Source organism: Emys orbicularis, chromosome 6 (genome assembly GCF_028017835.1).
Source record: "Emys orbicularis isolate rEmyOrb1 chromosome 6, rEmyOrb1.hap1, whole genome shotgun sequence".
NCBI lineage: Eukaryota > Metazoa > Chordata > Testudines > Emydidae > Emys > Emys orbicularis.
The window spans coordinates 50,835,330-50,862,745 of NC_088688.1; the positions used below are offsets into that span (position 1 = coordinate 50,835,330).

Sequence of the window (27,416 nt, forward strand, 5' to 3'; positions counted from 1 at the left end):
TGAAGAGAAGGTTGAGAGGTGACTTGATCACTTTGTTTAGGTGTCTACATATGGAAAAGATGTCTGATAGCAGGGGGGGTTTCAGTCTTGCAGATGAAGGCATATCAAGGTCCAGCTGGAACTTGCAATTAGACAAATTCAACCTTGAAATAAGACTCAATTTCCTAGGAGTGGAACAGTTTATTGCATGAGATGGTGGACTCACCATGCCTTGGTGTCTTTAAAGATTAGAGATCTTTCTAAAATACATGCATTAATCAAGCTTCTCGGAGAAGTTCTATGGCCTACATATGCAGGGGTTCAGGCTAGCCTTTGGGGTTTGTGAATCTGTGAATCCCCCTGTTCATCCCCTTCCTTCATGGTCCCTAAGGAGAACAGGATTGCCTGCATTGTTCTCAACGTGCTTGTAACACTTGCAGCTCTGCATTAAGTCAATGACTATAATCAAATCTTATTCTTCAGGGCTTCAGCAGGCATCAAGAAGGAATTTTTTTCCCCACTGCACAGTTGTCCAGAAGTATCCTGGGATTTTTTTTCTTTCTCTGAAGTATTAGAGATTGGCCACAGCTGAATATAGGACACTGGATGGGGTTGACCAGTGCTGTGACGTGGTACAGATAATCTTATCATTTAGATGCCTGGGCAGACTCTCTTGCTCATGTGCTCAGGGTCAAACTGATTGCCAGATTTGGAATCAAGAAGGAATTTTTCCCTAGATCAGGTTGGTTCACCTGCTCAGATCATCTGGGCATATCTTATCTACTCAATCAGTGCTATTGCAGAGGCCTCTGGCATTGGTGGCATCTCAGTCTCTCCTGTTCTCTGTCTGTGGCACACAACAGCTTAGATTCCTGAGGATTGAAATGTTTTAGTCTAACTCCAGTGATTGGGCTCAATGTAGAGGTGATCGGTTATGAAATTTAAGAGGCGGTATACAAGAGGTGAGACTAAATGATCTAATGGCCCTTCTGGCTTTTAACTCTGAAACAATGAAACTTGAGGGCAAATGTTGAGGTTCTGAACATCCTTCCTTTCCCTTATTTCCAAGTGTGAGGGGAATCCCACCTAGAGAAGTGGGCAATCCTGGTATGGAAGAGGTTAAAAACCACTGTTCTGTGCCAGTCCGGACTCCCTCCCTTCAAGATTAACAATATCTTGTACTAAATTTCAAATGTAATGTGCATTACATTTGGATTATATATGGTTTGGTGTACGAAAGAATCTTTCTCTGGAGTTATTCCATAATTGCCTATTTCAGGCTTTCCTGTGCCTTTCTCTGAATCATCTGGTACTGGCAACAAGGTAGTGGTCTAGGTGAACCACTGGTTTGATCTGATATGACTATTCCTAGGTTCATAGCCATTATATAAAGTGCTTTTGAAAATTTAGCTGAGTTCAGGGAAATGGCAAGCCCTCTATGAATAGGAAATGACTTTACCAAAAGTCCTCAGTGTACTGTTTCCATCTACTAATGTGAAAACCATAACCACCATCTGGGCTAGCATAGAAGATCTCAAAGGAAAAACAATTAGTACAGAAACAAATTCTGAATTGCTCAGCAGTGATTAACGCTCCTTTAAAAATTCTTGAAAAACTAGTTGCTAGAATTAGGAGTAATATGCAAAAAGTGCACAGCTATCACTAGGTACAGTGAGATTTGCAACAAAATACCCTACAATATGTTGGTCTGTGTCTGGAAAGGAGGTTTGAAAAGATCATTAAGGCAGAGAAACGCTTGCTTGGGGAACTAACAATTTTTGTTGCAATAATGTTTGAATAGTCACTTAAAGTGAAGCTCCTTCTCTTCCCTGTTTTTAGTGAAGTTCTTTCATCCTTGATTTAACCTAACCACCATTTAGACTGGGCTTCTCTGACTATCTGCGACTTTGTCCAGATTAAAAAAGAGAGGTTCATCTATCATGTTGAATACTCCAGTTATCTCCCTCCCCTTGCTGCTGCATTTGAATCCTTTCTTTGGTCCTGATCCTGCAAACACTTAAGCACGTGCTTAACTTTATTACCATGAGTAGTCCCACTGATTTCAATGATTTTACTACTCATGGTAATAAAGTTGAGCATGTGTGTAAGTATTTAAGGATCCTAACCCTTTGTTTTCCCCCAGTCAGCTTTCCCAGAAGGTATGTCTACACAGCCATTAAAAACCCGTGTCTTGCCTGTGCCTGCTGACTCAGGCTCCTGGGGCTTGAGTTAAGGGGCTGTAATAACTGCAGTATAGATGTTAAGGCTCACCTGTGTCCTAAAGCTCGGGCTGCACCCCAAGCCTGAACGTCTACACGGCAATTAAACAGTGCCTGAGCCTGAGAGCCCAAGTAAGCTGTGAGTTTTTAATTGCAGTGTAGACATACCCAGAGTGGTGCTGCTGGTGCAGATGGGAACCATAGTGAACAGCTTCCCCCAGTTGACCTAGTTTGGAACCATACCTTTTGCTTAACTTTCCCTTTAACAAAACATTCAATTTAACATTATTTTAAGCATGCTGCTAGGATAAGAATGTTACTATACTCTAGACAAATGAACACTGATACCAAAAATATGGCTTCATCCTTCCTTGACGCTAGTCAGTCAGAATAACTACATTTTACTCAGTAGAGTAAGATTTTCATTTGGGAGCTAAGCAATATTTTTTTCTCACTATTGTAATTTCCTAAGCAATAAAATTCAAATACCAAAAACAGGCTTTAAAAATAGCAAGACAGTTATACATTGATTAGTTCTTTTTCATTACTATCTACACAATTTATACGGCTTATTTAGTCATTCACTTTTTTTACATAGAAAATCAAGGTGATAATAGCATATTTCCAAAATTACAGATTAATATAGACTTCATAAAACATCCCTGGCATCTCATACTTGCTTCTATGTACACGTTGCACACAAATTGACACCTCTAGCATCCAGGACATGGAAATGCAGTGAAGATATTACTCAATCCCAGCAGTGTTATACAGAGAAAAACCACAAGTTTTAAACATTTAAAAATGTTTAATTTGTGTTAATTTCAAAATAACTATAAAATATTAACCAAAACAGTGTTATAAAGCATTTCATCCACATTTTAGTTACATAACCTTATACAAATTGTTTTAACCCAGAATCCAAGTAAGCTGAATATATCTCAAATCCTTGAATATTTCTGTGCTATTCCAATTTTTGTGGAATAGGGTAAAGTACTGCAGATTAACTTGTTCTAATCAAATAATTTTCAAGTTATAGATACTGCTGAAAATCTTAAAAATAAGAGATGATGTTGGATAACTTATGCATGTGTGCATAAAAAAGCAGTGTTCCCAGAAATGTTCTTGTAATTGCCTATTATAATTTTGCTTTTGTGTCTGTAAGTCATTGCATTTAGTCCTGTCAAGTTTCTGAAAACTTGGTGAATATTTAAAAACCTCATAGAAGCCAATCAGACTTTCTAATTCCAGAAAACTTTGAAATGGGCTGTCCATTTTGACAGAAATATAATAGCACTAAACATAGTGACTTCTTTGATTAGTGACTATAGTTAGTGCTACTGAACAGTGTTTGCTAGATCCTTTGTTCAAACAATGTCAACAGAAAGGATCTTTTGGGTCACATATGTTTACATAGGAAAGGGGGCTGAAACTGTTGCTCTTAGTGTTGGAGTTCCACACTTCAAGTTCTCCATGCATGTGCCAATGCATTTTTTCCTTAAAAAGAGTCATCTTCCCATGGGCACGGACCTCGGTCCACTACCCACTTTATAAGGACGGTTGGTTCCTCTGCCAATTTCCACCCCTCCTTTTCAACTTAAGTTTTCCACTTCTTCTGTTTCCTGGAGCGTTCATTCTGTCAAGCAGGCTGCAGTCCTTCTTGACAAAAAAGGTCACAAATATTCTGTCCAACTGCTGCATACGGCTCATTTAGTTTGGTCCAAATGACCTAGGTTGCTTGCATTCTCCACCAGTCTGTTACCAGCTCAATTAAGGGCTCCCTGCCTGTACCCTACTGAGGGCTTAAGGCGTGACCCAATCAATTTAAAGCACCCCCACCCTTTCCCTTTGGAGGGCTCAGAGAGTAAGGCACCTATCCTTATCCACGGGGCTCAGGAAGAAACCTGATCAATTTAAGTACCCGCCCTTTCCCTTGTGACTCAGGGCTCTACGGGTCTGCGGAACCTTTTCCCAGCGAAAGAGCCTTACACAGTTATCCTCTAAACATCTATTTATTAGCAACACACACAGAATACATATATCAAGCACATCTCTTATGCTCATCATTCCCAATATACAGACAAATTTCACCCGATGGCCAGTCAGGATCCAATCATTTGGGGGTTCCCAGCGATGCTTCTGCATGTCAGGGTCGTGCAGAGGGGCAGAGTTCTAGCAGCTTGATCTTGCACTACAGTCCGGAAATGGTTCCCAAAAAGCATTGTTTTTTATTTACATTATATAAGTAAAACTAGCTACCTCCTTCAAATTCAAATTTATTAAACCTATTACATTATTCCACTCCTCTAAATAACAAAATTTTTAACAAAAACAACAAGGAGTCTGGTGGCACCTTAAAGACTAACAGATGTATTTGGGCATAAGCTTTCGTGAGTAAAAACCTCACTTCTTCTATGCATCCGAAGAAGTGAGGTTTTTACTCACGAAAGCTTATGCCCAAATACATCTGTTAGTCTTTAAGGTGCCACCAGACTCCTTGTTGTTTTTGTAGATACAGACTAACATGGCTACCCCCTGATACTTGACAAAATTTTTAACCAATTACATACTGGCACCCATGTGTCCTCCTTCTTGCCCAAGTTGTTTACATTTTATTTTTTATGCCCAAGTTGTAACTTAGTTGTGACCTTCTCTGTTTGTCCAGATGGTCAGCATAAAATACTGGTCAGAGCTTATCTTACCATTTGTTGAGTTTCTTTCTGTATTCTCCCTAATTTCCCAGCGTCTTTACAACCTTGGTGGTTGTAACTTTTGTTAGGGACTTTCTTGAGGTGGGGGTGCTTTATCAGCAGCAGAACATTCTCTCTTTTTTAATTTTAGTGGTGAACTCCCTGAATTTCAACCAAGGCTGGTTTAATATTGGAGGGTGGGGCGCGTTGATCAGGTCTCAGGCCTACAACTAGAGCCACAAGAAAGAGGAGAGTACCCTGGGGTCACAGGAGTTGCCAACACGCTTTAGCAGACAAGTACTCACATCTCTTCCCTTTTCCTTATCTCATTCCTTCCACATTTGCTTTCACTTCACTGATTGGCTGTAGGGAAATTAGATATTCCTAGCTTGGGGCCGAGAGGTTTATGATTGTTTAGGAAAAAAGGGGATGTCTTTCCATTCCCTCCAGAGGAGGGGTGACAAGGATCTTATTACTTCTTGGTCCTTGTTTTTCCCTTTTTGGAAGGAATGAGGCTTCAACAGAGTTGTTTTAATGACAAGTGATGTATTTGCACAAAGCTGATGTAAAAAAAATGTAAAAAAAAATATTTTAGCAAGTGTTTATGCTATTGAGTTACCTCTGTTGAGATGGGGAAACTTGAGCTCACTTAATGTCTCATACTTCCTTGAGTAGTTGGCACGAGGTAAGTATAGGGAATTACAACCTAGATGGAGCTACTATAAAAGTGGGATGCATAACTGGTTGGAAAACCATTCCTAGAGAGTAGTTAGCAGTGGCTCACAGTCAAACTGTAAGGGCATATAGAGTGGCGTCCCGCAGGGATCAGTTCAGGGTCTGGTTCTGTTCAATATCTTCATCAATGATTTAGATAATGGCATAGAGAGTACATGTATAAAGTTTGCGGACCATACCAAGCTGGGAGAAGTTGCAAGTGCTTTGGAGGATAGGATTAAAATTTAAAATGATCTGGACAAACTGGAGAAACGGTCTGAAGTAAATAGAATGAAATTCAATAAGGACAAATGCAAAGTACTCCACTTAGGAAGGAACAATCAGTTGCACACATACAAAATCAGAAATGACTGTCTAGGAAGGAGTACTGCAAACAGGGATTATATTGGATCACAGGCTAACTATGAGTCAACAGTGTAACACTGTTACAAAAAAAGCAAATGTCATTCTTGGGTGTATTAGCAAGAGTGTTGTAAGCAAGGCACGAGAAGTAATTATTCCGCTCTACTCCATGCTGATTAGACCTCAGCTGGAGTATTGTGTCCAGTTCTGGGTGCCACATTTCAGGAAAGATGTGGAAAAATTGGAGAAAGTCCAGAGAAGAGCAACAAAAATGATTAAAGAACTAGAAAACATGACCTATGAGGGAAGACTGAAAAAATTTGGGGGAACGTGATAAGTTTTTAAGTACATAAAAGGTCACAAGCAAGAAGGAGAAAAAATATTCTCCTTAACCTTTGAGGATCGGACAAGAAGGAATGGGCTTAAATTGCAGCAAGGGAGGTTTAGGTTGGACATTAGGAAACATTTCCTAACTGGTTAAGCACTGGAAGAAATTGCTCAGGGACATTGTGGAATCTCCATCATTGGAGATTTTTAAGAGCAAGTTAGACAAACACCTGTCAGGGATAGTCTGGATCAGGGGTTTGCAAACTTCATTGCACCGCGACCCCTTCTGACAACAAAAATTACTACATGACCCCAGGAAGGGGGACCGAAGCCTGAGCCCCACCATCCCGGGCAGGGAGGAGAGGAGGGGGAGAGAAGCCTGAGGGCTTCAGCCCCAGGCAGGGGGCCTGTAACCTGAGCTCTGCCACCCAGGGCTGATGCCCTTTGGCTTTGGCTTGGGCCCCAGGTGGTGGGGCTCTGGGTTTGGCCCTGGGCGGTGGGGCCCAACAAGTCTAAGCCAGCCCTGGCAACTCCATTAAAATGGGCTCGCTACCCACTTTGGGGTCCCGACCCACAGTTTGAAAAACGCTGGTCTTGATAATACTTAGTCCTGCCATGAGTGAAGGGGACTGGACTGATGACCTCTCGAGGTCCATTCCAGTCCTACGATTCTATGATTTTTAAGTGGTGGCTGAACTGCTGGAAGAACTGTAATCTCTCTTGCTGCCATGTAAAACACTAGGAATGTACTGAAGTTGGCAACCTCTTTTTCATTGTGACTTTACTGACTAGAATGGTTTTGCAGTTTTTTAACACAATCCTATCCAGTTCTATCAATTTAGGATGATGTTTTTAAATACAGAATGTTGACCACAGACAGGTGAAGTTTTTAACTGTACCTTGTGGCTTGTAGTAGTTTTCAGCAAAAATCAATGCAGTTCACATCCTGAAGGTTAAAGGTGATCATCAGATAAATTGCTTGTAATTTATCTGATGTATTGCACTTTTTTAATATGTTTCTGTTGACCATGCCTATAAAGTAATAAATTTAAGGGGTGACTTCCACTTGCCATTTCAATTTGTCTGTGTGGTATGAGAGAAATTTACTGAAAGATAGGATTAGGAGAATGGATGTTAAAATGACATGTGACACATTGCATACAAAATCTGGCTGGGCTGGTGGCTTATGGTGTCAAGTAGTAAAAGGAGTAACATCAGGCTACCAGTCCTTGGGAATATCACAGGTCCACAGTACTGAACTGTAAAAAATAAAAATACAAGTGAAAGACTGAAAGTTTAAACTCTTATTATATGGCACTGTATCTCCATTCATTTAGAATAGTTACCATACTGTGTGTATTTCTTCAGTTAGAATTTGCATATTAAATGTATAATAGTTCTGATGACGTGAGCGTATTTTTCATAAATGGGATTTCTTCAGTTTTATTGAAAGTCTGCTTTGAGTGCATATCATCCATGTAACCTTGCAAATGTTTATAGTTAGGACATTCTTCATGATTAATGGAAAAATAAACATTCTAGCACCGTGTTATTCAAAATACAGTAATGCATTCTGTCATAGTTAGAATAAGGATTATTTTTGTTAATTCTATACTTTCTGTTTGTGTAAATTGTTTTTCTTGTCATGAATTTATGGATTTGAATCAGCAAAGAAATTGCTTAGTGAAAATAAGGAAAGGTATTCCCTTGTTGTGTGTGTGTCTTTGTTTGTCTGAAGAGTACTGCTTGGGCCTACCCTGAGGCACACTTTGTAATACCTCTACTAAAAATAAAGCAATATTTTAAATGAAAGATAAAGAATCTACAATTCAGCAAGTATTGCACTAATTAGTCAATGGCAGAAAACTCAAACTTACTTGTACAAACTTGGTACAAGTACCAAGCAGTACTCTTCAGACAAACAAAGACACACACACACACAACAAGGATATACCTTTCCTTACCTCCTCCCTGGAGCGCTGTCCCAAATCTGATCGCCTAATTTTAAACTCTTAAAAATTCATGTTGACCATCGGATGTAAATGTTCTAATACATGCTAGCTTCCATCTCACCTTTGTGGACAAAGTAGTAAGGCTAATCGTGTTTAAATAAATGTAGTGCTCAGATATTTATGACTGCAGTAGGAGAGGATGTGGAATGTTCGAGGTACCCAGTTCCCAACTTTGTTTCTCTGGACTGTCAGATCCTTCTCTTTCTGACAGGTGAGCTTCACTTTTTTGACAGTTAAGTTAATAATTCAGCCTTCCAGTTGGCACATCCACTGGAAATGGGAGTCTGAGTATGTATTGTTTGATGTATGGAGAGAAGCGTATTTTTCCCTTTGTTGTTTTAAGGAAGGGTGAGGTGGGAAGGCTGTAAGGCTACCACATATCTAAATGTTCACATAGCACAGAGGTGGCCAACCTGAGCCTGAGAAGGAGCCAGAATTTACCAATGTATATTGCCAAAGAGCCACAGTAATACATCAGCAACCCTCCTATCAGCTCCCCCACCCTGCTCCCAGCATCTTCCACCCACCAGCAGCCCCGCCAATCAGCACCTCTCCCTCCCTCCCCGCACCTCCTGATCAGCTGTTTTGTGGCGTGCAGGAGGCTCTAGGGGAGGAGGGGGAGGAGCGGGGGCACTGCAGGCTCAGGGGAGGGGACAAGAAGGGGTGGAGTGGGTGCAGGGCCTGTGGCAGAGCCAGGGGTTGAGTAGTGAGCACCCCCCAGCACATTGGAAAGTTGGTGCCTGTAGCTCCAGCCCGGAGTCGGTGCCTATACAAGGAGCCTCATATTAACTTCTGAAGAGCCGCATGTGTCTCTGAAGCCACAAGTTTGCCACCCCTGACATAGCATAATGGGAACTGAGAGACTAGTGGGTTCTATATGTGGTGTACCTCACCCAGTGCATCAAATGCCCTAATAACTATATGGATGAAGCCAGACATTCACTACACTCTCAAATGAACTCACACAGAAAAATGCTAAAAGATAAAAACATCCTATCACCTGTGGACAAACACTTTTCAAAAAGTGATCACTCCATAGTTGACTTCTCAGTCCTTGTCCTCAAAGGAAGCCTGCACAACATCTTCAAAAGACAAGCCTGGGAACTTAATTTATATCTTGGCTAGAATTAAAACTGAAAACCACGGACTTAACAGAGGTTTTGTGACCCATTACAACAATTTGTAAGACACCATACTCCCTGCAAGCTTCCGTTGTTCTACATCTTCAGAGGTGTTGATTGGCCATTTCATTTTCAGTGATCTCAAAAACTTGCGAACCCCTTATGTGTAACAATCTGTCGCACCTTGTATTTAGCTTGGACACTCTGGTTACCTTCTCCTGACCTGAGGAAGAGCTCTGTGAAGCTCAAAAGCTTGTCCCTTCCACCAATAGAAGTTTATCCAATGGAAGATATTACCTCACCCACCTTGTCTTAGAATCATAGAATATTAGGGTTGGAAGAGACCTCGGGAGGTCATCTAGTCCAATCTCCTGCTCAAAGCAGGACCAAAGCAGTCTTTTTCACTAATTCCATTTTTTTAGTATAACTTCCTATTTTTACCTTAGTAAATTGATTTTTGAAATGACATTTTAGTCCACGGATGCTTTTTTGTGGGGGAAGGACAGGAATTGCTAGGTTACTTTAGAAGAGTATTTTATGTACTCTTTTCTCAACTTCCCTTTTTTGGATCATGGAAAGGATCTCTTTCTTTTGTCATGGCACTAGTATTAACTTTGTAAATCACATTGGTGATGTATTCAGGGTGAAGCGTACTTACTTCAATGTTAATCATTCCTGATGAATAATGTTGCTGAGTGTACATTGTTAAAACTTGCCAAAGGACATAAATGATGACCCAAATCAGCAAGAAGAAACATGATTTGACAAAGTCAGACTGGACAACCTCCAGAGTGTGTGGTAGGGGGGAAGGCAGGTATATTAGCCCTAGAATGTTAAAGGCCCTTTTCTGTATGAGCTGAAAAGGGATTACTTCAGGTCAACTAGGGACACCTGAGTCCAATTAAGGGTTGCCTGTGTCATTTAAAAAAACCCTCTTCTGGTGAAAGAGAAGGAGGAGAGGAGGCGAGAGTTGCAGCAGGGCTAGTGTTAGCAGGGAGAAGAGGCTTCTGGGTGGAAGGCTGCTGTACTCTCTGTAGAGAAAATAACCGAGCTAATGGACTGTTTGGGGAAGGACTGGCACCCAGAGGCCAGCATAATGGGACAGTGCTCCAGGGAGGAGGCAGGGAAAGATATTCCCGTGTGTGTGTGTGTGTGTGTCTTTGTTTGTCTGAAGAGTACTGCTTGGGCCTACCCTGAGACATACCTTGTAAATATTGGAAAATAAAACCCGAGTGAGGGATAAAAACTCTCTGCAGAGGGACTGATTTACATCAGGGCCTCTCCCCTCCCCCCTCCCCATCGCCAGAGGGGGAAAGCGCTGAGCCTGGCAAGGCAAAGGAGGTGCCTTGCCACACTGGATTTACTATGGTGCATGGGAATCCAAACCATCCTAGGGGGCATGAATGTCCTTATTTGATGATACAGTCAGTACTGTAAAGACAATATGCAGACAGATCATTCCTCTGCAATAGGAACCAATTTCCTAATCTGTATTTTAGACAAATGGGCTTTTAAAGCAAATTGAGCCTTGCCAACATAAAAGTGTAAAATGTTAAAGTTCAGTTGAACTGTACAGTTGGTTTAGCATTAAACTGGAAATGAATGTGTCATTCATTACATACAAAAGGTGAGCTGTCTGGAAACAAGGATTTTCCAAATGCCTTTGTTCTCACTAATCTAATTTTTCAGAGTTTCATTCAGTATTGTTTAATTGTTTTCAGTTATCAGTGAGAAAACGCACGTTAACGAGATGTGGCTGCAGCCACCCAGTTTGTCTGTAAGGGTATGTCGATGCTGTAATAAAACACCCAACTTGCTCAGGCTGCGGGGCTCTAAAATTGCTGTGTAAATGTTCGGGCTCAGGCTGGAGCCCAGGCTCTGAGACCCTGCAAGGGGGGAGGGTCCCAGAGCCTGGGCTCCCGCCTGAGCCCGAACATGTACACTGCAATTTTTTAGCCCGAAAGCCTGAGACCCATGAGCCCGAGTGAGTTAACACAGGCCAGCCAGAAATGTTTTATTGCCATGTAAACATACCCTGAGGGTATGTCTTCACCACAAACAAGCAAACAAAGTATTCTTAATTTGTGTTAGCTAATCCAGATTAAAATAGTAATGAGGAAATGTCCACTTGGCTTTTAACTCCCTTTAGCAGTTCAAGTTAAACCCTGGAGAGAAGCATGGGGTTAAACTTGAGCTGCTAACCTGAGTTAAAATCTGAGTAAATTTAGCTAACCTGAGTTAAGAATGCACCCCTCCCCCCTTGCAGTGAAGACACAGTAAGGGCTAGTCTACACTTGAAACATTATAGCTGCAACTGCACCGCTATACCTCTTCAATATAGCCATTTGCTACCGTGATGGGTGGGGTTCTTCTGTCAGCATAGTTAATCCACCTTCCCAAAAGGCAGTATTTAGGTCAGCAGGACAATTCTTCTGTTGACCTAGCACTGCCTACACCAGGGGTTAGGTCTGCTTAACTACATTGCTCAGGGATGTGGAATTTTCACACCCCTGAGAGTCATAGCTGGGTTGATTTAACTTTCGAGTGTAGACCTGGCCTAAAGGACATCATTCTCCCAGTGGGCTTTCATGTATCTGTTATCAGGGTGGAGAGCACATAGTTAAACACTCAGTGCTACTGATTTAAATGGAACTACATCCTGTTGCACATAAGATAATATGTTCTGAAATATTCTTGCAATAATGCTGTTACAGTCTGTATCTTAAGATCTTTACTATTTGGAGCTTTTCACAAAAAAAGTAATAACCACTGAAAAGGTCTTACGTTGTATATTGAATATAGCGAGATAAAGAGCTTTTAATTGTACAAAAATTGCTTTATTTTGTTTGGATGTCTCGGATCTTATCTAGCAATTTGTTTCTAGCCAAACTCCATTTGCTCTGCACTGATGAATCTCTCACCAGCACTTAAGAGGAGCTCACGATCACATTACATGTTTACACAATATCATTTACAAAATATAACAATACTACTGGGTTTATATATTATAAATATTTTTAATAACAAATTCTACAGAATTGGAAGTTTAATATTAATGTGCTACTCCTGCCAACAACAACTAAATGGAGCTGGTAACATTCCTGTTGCAATCTGGAATATTACATCCTGCTCTTCAATGCATTTCCCTTGTGTATTCTCCTATCATTCAGCCATGGTTATCTTTCTCTGCCTCCCGCTTTGAGTAAAGGCCACTATAGATAGTTCATAGGATATCTGGATGCTTCCATTCTGGTATCACTATTGTTTCCCCAGTCATACTACATTTTTCTGTCTATCTAGTATTTTCTATCACAGTAATGGGTGTAGTGTATATATATATATAAAAATATAGCTGGGTGTATTTATTATTTTTTTCTATTCATAAAATATAAAAATGTAGCCCATCCCATACTGTGGGCACCCAGATAAAAATACCTACAAACTCCTAGATTTTAATGGGGACTACTCACAGAACTAAACATGTGCGTAAGTGTTTTCAGGATCAGGGCCTGAACGAATATCTGTAACGTTTCTCTTGAACATAACCAGTATAAGGATAGTAACCTAGCCAATATTTACCACTGTTCTCAACTGTGCTACAGGTATTTGGATTCTAAGTAAAGAGATTAGTTATATCTATACAAAAGAGGCATAAAATTATGGTTTCGTGAACAATTTACAAGGGCTAAACCAGACATTCAAAAATTAAGTCAAAATGATTGTACGTAGAGCCTTCTAGAAGTTGATTCAGAGTTGAAAAAAGATTATCACTAACCTAAATTTGTATTAAAATCAATTTAAACCACAAATATCACTAAAAAAATTTGTGACACTATAAAAATAATGTAATCTATATTAAGGTACGAATGCTTTATTTGATTTGCTTTACATATCAGCATTTAGTGTGTGAATGGTTGCCAACACAAACATTTTTGATAGCCCTTATTTCTAAGCATTCTTGAGATTTTATTGATTGTTAATGATCTTAAGGAATTCCAAAAGTATAATGTTCATGAACAGTTACAGAAAATTAGATCCATACTGCTTCATTGGTGACATTAATAGTTTTTATGGCATTTTTAAACTTTATCAGGTTTTTGTTTCATTGGTTGGATTAGACTGAGGTAGACTTATTTTTACAGCCATTGCTAAGAATGAGGAAAAGATAATGGCCACTTCACTTCTGCTTGGAGCTTGAACATTTAGTCAGGAAATTCTTAAAATCTTTATTTCTGTGAATGTAGATTAGATGAACAAATTGCTAGATAGATTTGAGGGCTCCATGGAAACTATGTAAACAATGGTAAAGTGAATGATAGGTTGAACTGAGAGTTTTGAATTGATTCTTCATTGTTAAAAATCACACACTTAGGACATATGGATGGCCAATCGAGTAAGAAAAATCCAAATAATTAGAAGGAAAAATAAAAAATAATCCCAAATTTGGACATTTAGGTTAAGTGTAGGAAATTCACTATGGCGACAAAGGTAGCTTAGTCAGAAAAAAAGATTCTTCTTCAAATGCTTGTCCATATATAATACTTTTCACTTTTGTGTTTGTCCAGTGCCCTTGCAATGGATTCTTTTGGTCAGTTTTTGGTCAGGACTCCTTTGATTAGACTAATTTAGAGTCTTGTTAGGAATGATCTGGACAAATTGGAGAAATGGTCTGAGTTAAACAGGATGAAGTTTAACAAAGACAAATGCAAAGTGCTCCACTTGGGAAGAAAAAATCAGTTTCACACATACAGAATGGGAAGAGACTGTCTAGGAAGGAGTACGTCAGAAAGGGATCTAGGGGTTATAGTGGACCACAAGCTAAATATGAGTCAACAGTGTGATGCTGTTGCAAAAAAAGCAAACATGATTCTGGGATGTATTAACAGGTGTGTTGTGAGCAAGACACGAGAAGTCATTCTTCCGCTCTACTCTGCTCTGGTTAGGCCTCAACTGGAGTATTGTGTCCAGTTCTGGGCACCGCATTTCAAAAAAGATGTGGAGAAATTGGAAAGGGTCCAGAGAAGAGCAACAAGAATGATTAAAGGTCTTGAGAACATGACCTATGAAGGAAGGCTGAAAGAATTGGGTTTGTTTAGTTTGGAAAAGAGAAGACTGAGAGGGGACATGATAGCAGTTTTCAGGTATTTAAAAGGGTGTCATAAGGAGGAGGGAGAAAACTTGTTCACCTTAGCCTCTAAGGATAGAACAAGAAGCAATGGGTTTAAACTGCAGCAAGGGAGGTCTAGGTTGGACATTAGGAAAAAGTTCCTAACTGTCAGGGTGGTTAAACACTGGAATAAATTGCCTAGGGAGGTTGTGGAATCTCCATCTCTGGAGATATTTAAGAGTAGGTTAGATAAATGTCTATCAGGGATGGTCTAGACAGTATTTGGTCCTGCCATGCGGGCAGGGGACTGGACTCGATGACCTCTCGAGGTCCCTTCCAGTCCTAGAATCTATGAATCTATGAATTTTTATAGAGTTTCCTTTTTCCTTTGTTCTTTGTTTACCTGGGTGATACTCTTTAGTCTACTACACTTTAGTAGACATGACTGAACATAAATCTCCAAAATTCAAGGACTGCCTTTTGTGTGAGGCCACACGAGTGGCAGGAGGAGCTACCTGCCCCAAGTACATACCTAGCATCTCTGATGGGTATCTTCTGAGGGCAGCTAGCACCTCCTGCCATTCACTCTGCTGATCAGAGTTAGCAGTTATATTTCCTCAAGCTGCAAATCATGCCCCAGTTCAAAGTTAGGCATACCCATTGTCTACCTCTGGGAAATACTTTTGAGAGGGGGGGAAAAAACTGAATAAGACGGAGAGAGAGAAGAGACATATCTCTTCTTCTCCATGCCCTTCCACTTCCAAGGCCTGTAGATCCTCTCAACTGACTGAGTCTAAGGGTAGCTCAAGATCTAAGAAGACTTCTTGTAGTGCCCATTAAGGCACTAGACACTCTGCTTCAGGAACTGATACTCTGTTGCCTCAGAGATTGCCTGGTAGTGGCTCTGTGACGTTGAGGCTCTTGGTATCGATGACTTCAATACCAATGGCCCTGGTACCAACTCTTTCAAGAACATCTTGTCTGCAACCAATTCCATCGGTACCATCACTGGCAATAGATATCACAGACTTTGACATGTGCGATGCCAAAGGTTTACTTAGTAGCTAAGGACCTCTCTCTGTCCTCAGACTCAACTCTGCTGGCAGCCTTAAAAGTACCTCCACTGGTACATCAGCATCTAGTACATCCTTGGTACCCACTACATCTCACTCAGTCCAGGCACCAACTGATACAGCCCTTCCTCTGCATGGGGAGTATTCTTTCTTCTCCTCTGAATCTGAGAATAGCAGGAAAGGTTCCCCAGCAAGATACCTTAGGTCAGGATATTCAGACCTCTCACACTGGGCAGGGATTCTAGGGTTGATTCTAGTTCTCAAAGATACGGGAGCCTATGAATCATAGAAGAGTAGGATTGGAAAAGACCTCAGGAGGTCATCTAGTCCAATCCCCTGCTCAAAGCAGGACCAACCCCAACTAAATCATCCCAGTCAGGGCTTTGTCAAGCCAGGCTTTAAAAACCTCTAAGGATGGCGATTCCACCACCTCCCTAGGTAACCCATTCCAGTGCTTCACCACCCTCCTAGTGAAATAGTTTTTCCTAATATCCAACCTAGACCTCCCCCACTGCAACTTGAGACCATTGCTCCTTGTTCTGTCATCTGCCACCATTCAGAACAGCCTAGCTCCATCCTCTTTGGAAACCCCACTTCAGGTAGTTGAAGGCTGCTATTAAATCCCCTCTCACTCTTCTCTTCTGCAGACTAAATAAGCCCAGTTCCCTTAGCCTCTCCTCATAAGTCATGTGCCCCAGCTCCCAAATCTTTTTCCTTGCCTTCCGCTGGACTCTCTCCAATTTGTCCACATCCTTTCTGTATTGGGGAGCCCAAAACTGGACACAGTACTCCAGATGTGGCCTCACCAGTGCCAAATAGAGGGGAATAATCACTTCCCTCGATCTGCTGGCAACACTCCTACTAATGCAGCCCAATATGCTGTTAGCCGTCTTGGCAACAAGGGCACACTGTTGACTCATATCCAGCTTCTCGTCCACTGTAATCCCCAAGTCCTTTTCTGCAGAACTACTGCTTAGCCAGTTGGTCCCCAACCTGTGGCAGTGCATGGGATTCTTCCGACCTAAGTGCAGGACTCTGCACTTGTCCTTGTTGAACCCCATCAATTTCTTTTGGCCCAATCCTCCAATTTGTCTAGGTAACTCTGGACCCTATCTCTACCCTCCAACATATCTACCTCTCCCCGCAGCTTAGTGTGATCTGCAAACTTGCTGAGGGTGCAATCCATCCCATCATCCAGATCATTAATGAAGATGTTGAACAAAACCGGCCCTGGGACCGACCCCTGGGGCACTCCGCTTGATATCAGCTGCCAACTAAACATCGAGCTGTTCATCACTACCCGTTGAGCCTGACAATCTAGCCAGCTTTCTATCCACCTTATAGTCCATTCATCCAATCCATACTACTTTAACTTGCTGGTAAGAATACTGTGGGAGACCATATCAAAAGCTTTGCTAAAGTCAAGGTATATCACGTCCACTACTTTCCCCATATTCACAGAGCCAGTTATCTCATCATAGAAGGCAATCAGGTTGGTCAGGCATGACTTGCCCTTGGTGAATGCATGTTGACTGTTCCTGATCACCTTCCTCTCCTCAAAGTGCTTCAAAATGGATTCCTTGAGGACCTGCTCCATGATTTTTACAGGGACTGAGGTGAGGGTGACCGGTCTGTAGTTTCCCGTATTCTCCTTCTTCCCTTTTTTAAAGATGGGCACTATATTTGCCTTTTTCCAATCGTCCAGGATCTCCCCCGATCACCACGAGTTTTCAAAAATAATGGCCAATGGCTCTGCAATCACATCAGCTAACTGCCTCAGCACCCTTGGATGCATTGCATCCAGCCCCATGGACTTGTGTATGACCAGCTTTTCTAAATAGTCCTTAACCTATTCTTTCACCACTGAGGGCTGCTCACCTCCTCCCCACACTGTGCTGCCCAGTGCAGCAGTCTGGGAGCTGACCTTGTCTGTGAAGACCAAGGCAAAAAAAAGCATTGAGTACTTCAACTTTTTCCAAATCATCTGTCACTAGGTTGCCTCTCCCATTCAGTAAGGGTCCCACACTTTCCCTGACCTTCCTCTTGTTGCTAACATATCTGCAGAAACCCTTCTTGTTACTCTTCACATCCCTTGCTAGCTGCATCTCCAATTGTGCCTTGGTTTTCCTGATTACACCCCTACATGCTTGAGCAATATTTTTATACTCCTCTCTAGTCATCTGTCCAACTTTCCACTTTTTGTAAGCTTCCTTTTTGTGTTTAAGCTCACCGAAGATTTCTCTGTTAAGCCAAGCTGGTCACCTGCCATATTTGCTATTCTTTCTGCACATTGGGATGGTTTGTTCCTGTGCCCTCAATAAGGCTTCTTTAAAATACAGCCAGCTCTCCTGGACTCTTTTCTCCCTCATATTAGCCTCCTAGGGGATCCTGCCCATCAGTTCCCTGAGGGAGTCAAAGTCTGCTTTTCTGAAGTCCAGGGTCCGTGTTGTGCAGCTCTCCTTTCTTCCTTTTGTCAGGATCCTGAACTCGACCATCTCTGGGTCACTGCTGCCCAGGTTGCCACCCACTTCTACTTCTACAAAAGGATACAGATCCTTGGTACCCTCTCCATTAGCCACGAGCCCCCTATGCTTTCTACACCTTTGACCGTCTTGGCCTCTAGGGGGCATTCCTTATGCTCAGAACTACTTCAGTATTGCACTTTAGTCCCAAATCACTCACCTCAAAGCAACCTCAAGTTCACTAGTGATATTGGATGAACTGGGAAGAGGAACTAGCACACATGAAGGAATCACTATTGCTTATGCTATACTTGAACATTTTATTAGAGATGTAAGTGTTTAATCTGTCATACACTTTTAAATGTATTTGTTTCTGTATTAAAGGGGAACTCTGAATGCTACGCTAAGCACATCTGCAAGGATTTTTTTTCCTTTATGGAGCGGTGTGTGTGTGTTGTGTTGTGTTGAGGTGTGTGTGCAGCCAGATATCACCAACACATGATCAGATGAGGGATTGCAAGCAGGACTGTAAAGCATTTCAAGACATTAAGCATCATCTCTACCCTAAAGATTCCTGTCAATATAGTCCAAGACAAACCTGAAAAGCTCCTTGATATTCTCCATGACTCTATATCAGGTCATTATCTCTCCCAATACATGAAGATCTATTAGACCCTCCTAACTACTGTGGCAAAGCCCTGCCTCATTGGCTCCAACATCTTAGAGAGAAGACTGCTGCTATCAAGTCCTCTGTCAAGGATTCGAACAATTTTACACTGATACCACACCAGGCTCACTGGTAGTGGCAGCAGCCAATGAGAAGACTCACTGGGGTAAGAAAGGTCAACACCTAAAGACAAAGAGACCAAGGGTATGTCTACACTACGGGATTAATCCGAATTTATATAATTCGAATTTGGGAAACAGATTGTATAAAGTCGAATGTATGCGGCCACTCTAAGCACATTAATTTGGCGGTGTGCGTCCATGTACCGGGGCTAGCGTCGATTTCTGGAGCGTTGCACTGTGGGTAGCTATCCCATAGTTCCCGCAGTCTCCTCCGCCCATTGGAATTCTGGGTTGAGATCCCAGTGCCTGATGGGACAAAAAACATTGTCGCAGGTGGTTCTGGGTACAGCCTCACCCCTCCCTCCCTCCCTCCCTGCATGAAAGCAACGGACGGCAGACAACCATTTCGCGCCTTTTTTCCTGGGTGAACACTGCAGACTCCATACCATGGCAAGCATGGAGCCCGCTCAGCTCCAGACAGCAGTCATGAACATTGTAAACACCTCGCGCGTTCTCGTGGAGTTTATGCTGAGCCAGGACCAGAAAAACGAGGCGAGGAGGCGGCGGCGGCGGCAGCGCAGCGACAAGCGTGATGAGGACATGGACATGGACACAGAATTCTCTCAAACTGCGGGCCCCGGTGCTTTGGAGATCCTGTTGTTAATGGGGCAGGTTCTATCCATGGAACGCCGATTCTGGGCAAGGGAAACAAGCACAGACTGGTGGGACCGCATAGTGTTGCAGGTGTGGGACGATTCCCAGTGGCTGCGGAACTTTCGCATGCGTAAGGGCACTTTCATGGAACTTTGTGACTTGCTGTCCCCTGCCCTGAAACGCCAGAATACCAAGATGAGAGCAGCCCTCACAGTTGAGAAGCGAGTGGCGATAGCCCTGTGGAAGCTTGCAATGCCAGACAGCTACCGGTCAGTCGGGAATCAATTTGGAGTGGGCAAATCTACTGTGGGGGCTGCTGTGATCCAAGTAGCCAAAGCAATCACTGAGGTGCTGCTACGAAAGGTAGTGACTCTGGGAAATGTGCAGGTCATAGTGGATGGCTTTGCTGCAATGGGATTCCCTAACTGTGGTGGGGCGATAGATGGAACCCATATCCCTATCTTGGCACCGGAGCACCAGGGTACCCAGTACATAAACCACAAGGGGTACTTTTCAATGGTGCTGCAAGCACTTGTGGATCACAAGGGATGTTTCACCAACATCAACGTGGGCTGGCCGGGAAGGGTTCATGACGCTCGCGTCTTCAGGAACACTACTCAGTTTAAAGGGCTGCAGCAAGGGACTTACTTCCTGGACCAGAAAATAACCGTTGGGGATGTTGAAATGCCAATAGTTATTCTTGGGGACCCAGCCTACCCCTTAATTCCATGGCTCATGAAGCCATACACAGGCAGCCCGGACAGGAGTCAGGAGCTGTTCAACTACAGGCTGAGCAAGTGCAGAATGGTGGTAGAATGTGCATTTGGCCGTTTAAAAGGTCGCTGGCGATCGCTACTGACTCGCTCAGACCTCAGCCAAACCAATCTCCCCATTGTTATTTCTGCTTGCTGTGTGCTCCACAATCTCTGTGAAAATGAGGGGGAGACCTTTATGGCGGGGTGGGAGGCTGAGGCAAATCGCCTGGCTGCTGATTACGCGCAGCCAGACACCAGGGCGATTAGAAGAGCACACCAGGAAGCGCTGTGCATCAGAGAAGCTTTGAAAACCAGTTTCATGACTGGCCAGGCTACAGTGTGAAATATCTGTTTGTTTCTCCTTCATGAAAATCCGCCCCCTTTATTGACTCATTCTCTGTAAGGAACCCACCCTCCCCCTTCCCCCAGCTTGCTTTCAAACCAAATAAAGTCACTATCATTTAAAAATCATTTATTCTTTATTCATAGATTATAAAAAGAGGGAGGGAACCCGGGTGGGGTTTGGGGGGAGTGAAGGAAAAGGCCACTAAAAAAAGGTTAAAAAAATGACAGCCTTTTGCTTGGGCTGTCCACTGGGGTGGAATGGGAAGGTGTACGGAGCCTCCCCCCCCCCCCCCCCGCGTTCTTACACGTCTGGGTGAGGAGGCTATGGAACATGGTGAGGGGGGAGGGGGGTTATACAGGGGCTGTAGCGGCACTCTGTGATCCTGCTGCCGTTCCTGAAGCTCCACCAGACGCCGGAGCATGTCTGTTTGCTCACGCAGCAGCCCCAGCGTTGCATCCTGCCTCCTCTGATCTTCCTGCCGCCACCTCTCATCTCGAGCGTCTCTCCTCTCCTCACGTTGGTCCCTCATGTCCTCACGTTGGTCCCTCCTGTCCTCACGTTCACTGGCTTCTTTCCTATACTTTGAAACCGTGTCCTTCCACTCATTCAGATGAGCTCTGTCACTGCGGGTGGATTCCATGATTTCTGCGAACATATCGTCTCGCGTCTTCTTTTTCCGACGCCTTATCTGTGATAGCCTTCGGGACAGAGGAGGGAGGCTTGAAGAATTTGCAGCTGCTGGAGGGAGGGAAAAAAGGAGAGAATTTTTTTAAAAGATAAATTTTGCAGAACAATGCTTATACTTTTTCACGGTGACCAACACTATTCACATTACATAGCACATGTGATTTCTGTGCAAGGTCGCATTTTGCCTCTTAATATTGAGTGCCTGTGGCTTTGCTGCTAGAGATCACAGACGCAGGTCCAGGCAACAGAATTTGGCTTGCATGCGGCCATGGTAAGCCATTGTCTTTCGGCTTCTGCGCCCTCCTTTCCCACATACCAAGCAAAGCCCATTGAGTGCTGCGGTTTTCCTGTTAACCTTCAGCAGCAGAAAACAAACTAACCCCCCCCCATCCAATTCTCTGGATGATCGCTTTACCCCTCCCCCCCTCCCCCCCCCCCCCCGCGTGGCTGGTATCAGGGAAGATCCCTGCTAGCCAAACGCGAAAAGCTCTGAGCCAATTTCCCCCCCCCCCCCCCCCCCGCCCCTGCGCTTGGCTAACTGCAGGGAAGGATTTCTTTTCAGCCACAGGCAAACAGCCCAGTAGGAACGGCCACCTCTGTCCCCTTAATTAAATTCCCGTATTTCAACCAGGTTACCATGAGCGATATCACTCTCCTGAGGATTACACAGCAAGATAAAGAACGGATGTTGCTTGAATGCCAGCAAACACCGGGACCATACGCTGCCAGGTTTTGTCATGCAATGATACCAGATTACTTGCTGCAAGCATGGCATGGTAAAGTGTCCTGCCATGGAGGACGGAATAAGGCTGCACTGCCCAGAAACCTTGTGGCAAGGCTTTTGGAGTACCTCCAGGAGAGCTTCATGGAGATGTCCCTGGAGGATTTCCGCTCCATCCCCAGACACGTTAACAGACTTTTCCAGTAGCTGTACTGGCTGCGAATGCATCCCCAGTCGTCAGGGCAAAGTAATCATTAAAAACCCTTGCTTTTAAAACAAGTTTTATATTTTAAAAGGTAAACTCACCTGAGGTCCCTTCCATGGGGTCGTGGTCTTGGATACTGGGTTGGGAGGGTACTTCAGTCAGGCTGAGAAAAAGATCCTGGCTGTTGGGGAGAACGGAGTGCTGGGTGCTCTCTGCAAGCTCGTCCTCCTCCTCCTCCTCTTCCCCGTCCACAGAATCCTCAGGTGTAGCTGATGAGATTATCCCCACCTGGGAATCCACGGTCAGAGGTGGGGTAGTGGTGGCGGCCCCCCCTAGAACTGCATGCAGCTCGGCGTAGAAGCGGCATGTCCGCGGCTCTGACCCGGAGCGACCGTTTGCCTCCTTTGTTTTTTGATAGGCTTGTCTGAGCTCCTTGTCTTTCACGCGGCACTGATCTGAGTCCCTATTGTGGCCTCTCTCCATCATGCCCTTGGAGATTTTTTCAAAAGTTTTGGCATTTCGTCTTTTTGAACGAAGTTCTGCTAGCACTGAATCCTCTCCCCATATAGCAATCAGATCCAGTACCTCCCGTACGGTCCATGCTGGTGCTCTTTTTCGATTATCGGCCTGCATGGTTACCTGTGCTGATGAGCTATCTGTGGTCACCTGTGCTCTCCACGCTGGGCAAACAGGAAATGAAATTCAAATGTTCGCGGGGCTTTTCCTGTCTACCTGGCCAGTGCATCCGAGTTCAGATTGCTGTCCAGAGCGGTCACAATGGTGCACTGTGGGATAGCTCCCGGAGGCCAATACCATCGAATTGCAGCCACACTACCCCTAATTCGAAATGACAAAATCGATTTTGGCGCTACTCCGCTCGTCGGGGTGGAGTACAGAAATCGATTTTAAGAGCCCTCTATTTCGAAATAAATGGCTTCGTTGTGTGGACGGGTGCAGGGTTAATTCGATTTAACACTGCTAAATCCGAATTAAAGTCATAGTGTAGACCAGGCCCAAGAAGCTGGACTTGTTTCACAGGAAAAGCCATTCCACCTGTAGTTTGCATATGTGATGCCTCTTTTCATACCTCGATCCACCCAGCCCACAGAAGGTGTTTAAGCTTCCTAGTGGGAGGCTGCCATTACCACTATAGAGTACTGCCATTCGGTCTGTCCACAACTGGGCACAAAGTGCCATGCAGTAGTGGCAGCTAACCTCAGGAAACTGGGAATCCAAGTGTTCCCAGTCTGACATGACTGTCTGATTCGTGGGAAGTCTTGTCAATATGTAGCAGACTTCATCCAGCAGATTCTGCTTCTGTTCATCCAGTTAAGTGTGAAAATAAACAAAGACAAGTCAATACCGATCCTGACACAAAAAAAGAGTTCATCGGGGCCATTCTGGTATGTTTGGTTACAAGTGAGCAGTTCTGAAACAATTGTGTGGCAGGATAAAGACACATCAGTTTATGTTGGATAATGGGAGACTGCTCTTCAGTCCCATACAATGCTTGCTAAATCTTTTTCTTCTAATGATTTTAAGGATGTCAGCAAGATTGCTTCTTTAACTGAGACAAATTACTACATTAATTCCCATTCTCCAACTATTACTCTTTGCAAGACCAAACTATGATGATTGTCCAGAGGTCTCTTCAGAGTGAAACACTGCTTGAGTGCACAAATTCCAGAGGCCATGAGTTGATTCTGCACATACATTTGGGAATGCCAATACCTGCCACTGTCGGCTATGCCTTGATTCCTCTTCTATTCTGAATATTAAGTTCTGTAACAGCCTGGATTTCCCCACCATAAATGAGGCACCCAGACACTTTGTTTAATGAAGTCTTCCCCCTTGCCTTAAATGTGACATTTATTTGATTCACTTAGCAGAACAGAATAAACAAAAAACAAAACAAAAAACACCACCAGGATCTCTCCACTTCAGGTCCTAGGTCTGCTGCCTCTGTTTGACATTAATAAAAGTGCTTACAAGAAAGAGAAACAAACTGTCCAAAGCATAGAAGAATCATTCTTCATTACAGTCTATCTTCACTAGAGTCCTTACTGTGGGCTAGCAGGTCTCTTAAGTTCCCGGGCCTTTTCAAGAGATATTAAGCAGGTTATGCTCTTCCAGCAGGGTTTGTTGTCAAAATAACAAGGACCACATGCCAAGTAAACTCACTTGTTTAAACCTCTGCTGGTTTTATAGAATTCCTGAAGCAGATACAGGTATAATGGGTTTACTTGCCTTTGAGCAAGCCAGATTACTGGTGACCTGGAAAGATTCTTCCCTAGAATCCTGCAAGGTCAGTACATCCCATCACTTTAGGGCACATTTGTTACTTACATATCATTATACTACAGGATATTTCTTTTGTTTAGAATGTCTTTGCTTTTGCATCTGTGTATTATTGTAACCTTTTAAAAAGAGGTTTAGAATTGTATGAGATGTTGAATAATAATTCAAGCCCTATGTCTTTGTTCTTGGAACAAGAAGAAAAGTTTTATAGGAAGCCAATTTGATTTTCAAAAGTATTGAGTTTTTTATGCTTGTTTTCCAAAACACACGGTCTTTTGATTTGAATTTAATAAATTAAACAAACTGCCTTGTTTTCGGTTGCAGAATGGGTGCTGCAGACAACATATACAAGGGTCGGAGTACTTTCATGGAAGAACTAACAGATACAGCAGAGATAATAAGAAAAGCGACCTCAAGTTCACTAGTAATATTGGATGAACTGGGGAGAGGAACTAGCACACACGATGGAATTGCTATTGCCTATGCTACACTTGAACATTTTATCGGAGATGTAAGTGTTTAAAATGTATTTGTATCTGTATTGCGGGGAAACTCTGACTGCTACGCTAAGCAGGTCTGCAAGATGGTTTTTTCCTTTGTGGAGCAATGTGCACGTGTTCAGCTTCACAGAGTGAAGAGCTATGGAAAAGAGGACACCAGTGCTAAACATCTGTTTAAAAAAATATTCATACATGTGTCTCTTTTGCTGTAGGTGGAATCATTGACACTGTTTGTCACTCACTACCCTTCAGTATGTGATCTAGAAAAGATATACCCAGAGCAGGTTGGGAACTACCACATGGCCTTCCTGGTGAATGAAGAAGAAAGTGAACAACAAAAAGGTACAGTATGAAATTGTCTGAGATTACTAGCATTATGGATATAAAGATATAGGTTGAGATTTGGGTATTTAAACACAAATATGATAAAGATGTATGTCTGAATCCACTAGACTGCTTTAAGAATCTTAGTCTATATCTTAAATCTCTTGTTTGCTTGAAAACTGAAAAATGTTTATTTCTTTGTTTCATGATTAATTAGCCTTAGGATATATTGTTTATTTAAACTGTAAATATATCAGAACAGGAACCTTTTGTCTCCTTATTTGTATACACAGCACCTAGTACACTTTGAACACCAGATTTTAAAATATTATATATTGTTATTGTTTACATTATATTCTCAAGCTAACTGGTTTAAAAAGTGTGCTCAATTAATTGTAATTACTTCAAAAACTCGCACTGGCATATATGCACATAACTCTCATTTCTGTCAGTGTGAGCCATCAACCAACATGTAACGGGTAGAATTTGACCTTAGTGTTATGTTTTATTTAAATGACAAGAAATGAGGATATATGCATTTTGAGCACTGATTGTCTAAAGTCATGCTCTAATTAATTGGCTGATGTTTTTTATGATGTCATACCTACGGTGGCATTCCTAATGAAGGGAATCACCTGCCTGATCATCAAACTATCTCATTCACACAAAAAAATCAATATTTAAATGTTATGGTCTGGTTATCAGGCTGATGTGATATTCTCATTATGTTAATGAGATGAGAAGGAAATTAATATTAAATGTTTCCTCTTCTTTGAACATGGACCCCATTCTTCATATTGTGCATGCTCTATTAACTTTCTAGATAGCAGTGTTAGTTGGTCTGAGCATGCACCCTGCCTGTATTTTCATGTTTCCTCTCCTGAGAACATATAAGGGGTGCAGTCCTATCTCTCCTCCCCATCCCCACCACCATCATAGGCTGTGAGCAGGAGCTCAGCGGTGTCTATTACTACCCTTATCTCTTTCTTTTGTTTGTTATCTTCAAGTCTGAATAACTTCAACAGAGTTAGACTTTTTGGTATATTTTGCAAAGTTTTCACTTGGCTCAGCCTCTATTTTATGCTCTGTTAAACCTCTCCTGCTTTGTTGTCGGCCCCCCTTCTTTGTCATGTTTTGGGATGGCAGAGGCCAACTCCACTGGCTTGAAGCCATGGCATTGAGTTCAAAACAGCACTCAAAGGATGATCAACCTGAGCTTCACCACTGAGAGCTCCTCATTGTTTTCCAAAGAAAAGAGGAACGATTGAATGGCAGTGATTGGGGGTCAATTTATCTTGTGTGTTCTCAACACAAAGTCTGAATAAGTGGGGTATGCACTGGGGATCTCCACAGGGACAGAGGAAAGGAATCATCATGGTTGCAACAGCCGTGATGACTTTTGTGCTCCCACCCGAACCTTTGGAAGACCACCCTTATCTGTAACTTCCAACTGTAACTGCAGCTCCACCATCCCCACCCTCTACTCTTCCTCTAATCAAACCCAGGCACCTAATTCACTGTTGACCAGAGAGCCTTTTGGTGTGCTGGGTGTGCAGAGCCCCGGCGTGCATGGGTCCTGGCACTTTCTCCACTCCTCCATGTCTGTTCAGGAATATTGGAGAGACATGATATTATGTTCTGGAGAACTAGTTAGTTTTATGTATTTAAACTGTACACTAAGGGTATGTCTACCCTGCTCACTACTTACGGCAGCGTGTAGAGTACATACACTGCACACCCCACTAACACGGGTATATAGAACAGTGTAGCCAGTGAGGCATTGCTTAGGTGAGTAAAGATACATATGACCCTTTAGGGTACATATCGTACACCACTCTCTACGTGCCCGAGCATTGCCTCCCCTGTCTCACCCACTGTCTCACCACTGCTGGCACCTTTCCCTGCCACAGGAGCTGCTAGAGCCTTTCTCAGGGCTTGTCTATACTTACCAGAGGATTGACGCTGCCGCAATCAATGCATCGGTGGTCGATAGAGTGTCTCCCGTCGACATCACCCCGCGTTAAGTAGGTCTAAGCTACGTCAATTTGAGTTACACTATTCACATAACTC

At 43.0% G+C, this 27,416-nt stretch overlaps 1 protein-coding gene across 1 annotated transcript in view; it reads left to right on the forward strand.

Annotated features, from left to right (window-relative positions):
* The window catches only part of MSH3 (mutS homolog 3), a 214,980-nt gene that overhangs the window by 179,765 nt on the left and 7,799 nt on the right, over positions 1–27,416 (forward strand). Inside the window, exons 21-22 of the mRNA XM_065406009.1 lie at positions 24,847–25,033; positions 25,235–25,364. Coding sequence (XP_065262081.1) covers positions 24,847–25,033; positions 25,235–25,364 — 317 coding nt within the window. The remainder of the gene's footprint in view (positions 1–24,846; positions 25,034–25,234; positions 25,365–27,416) is intronic.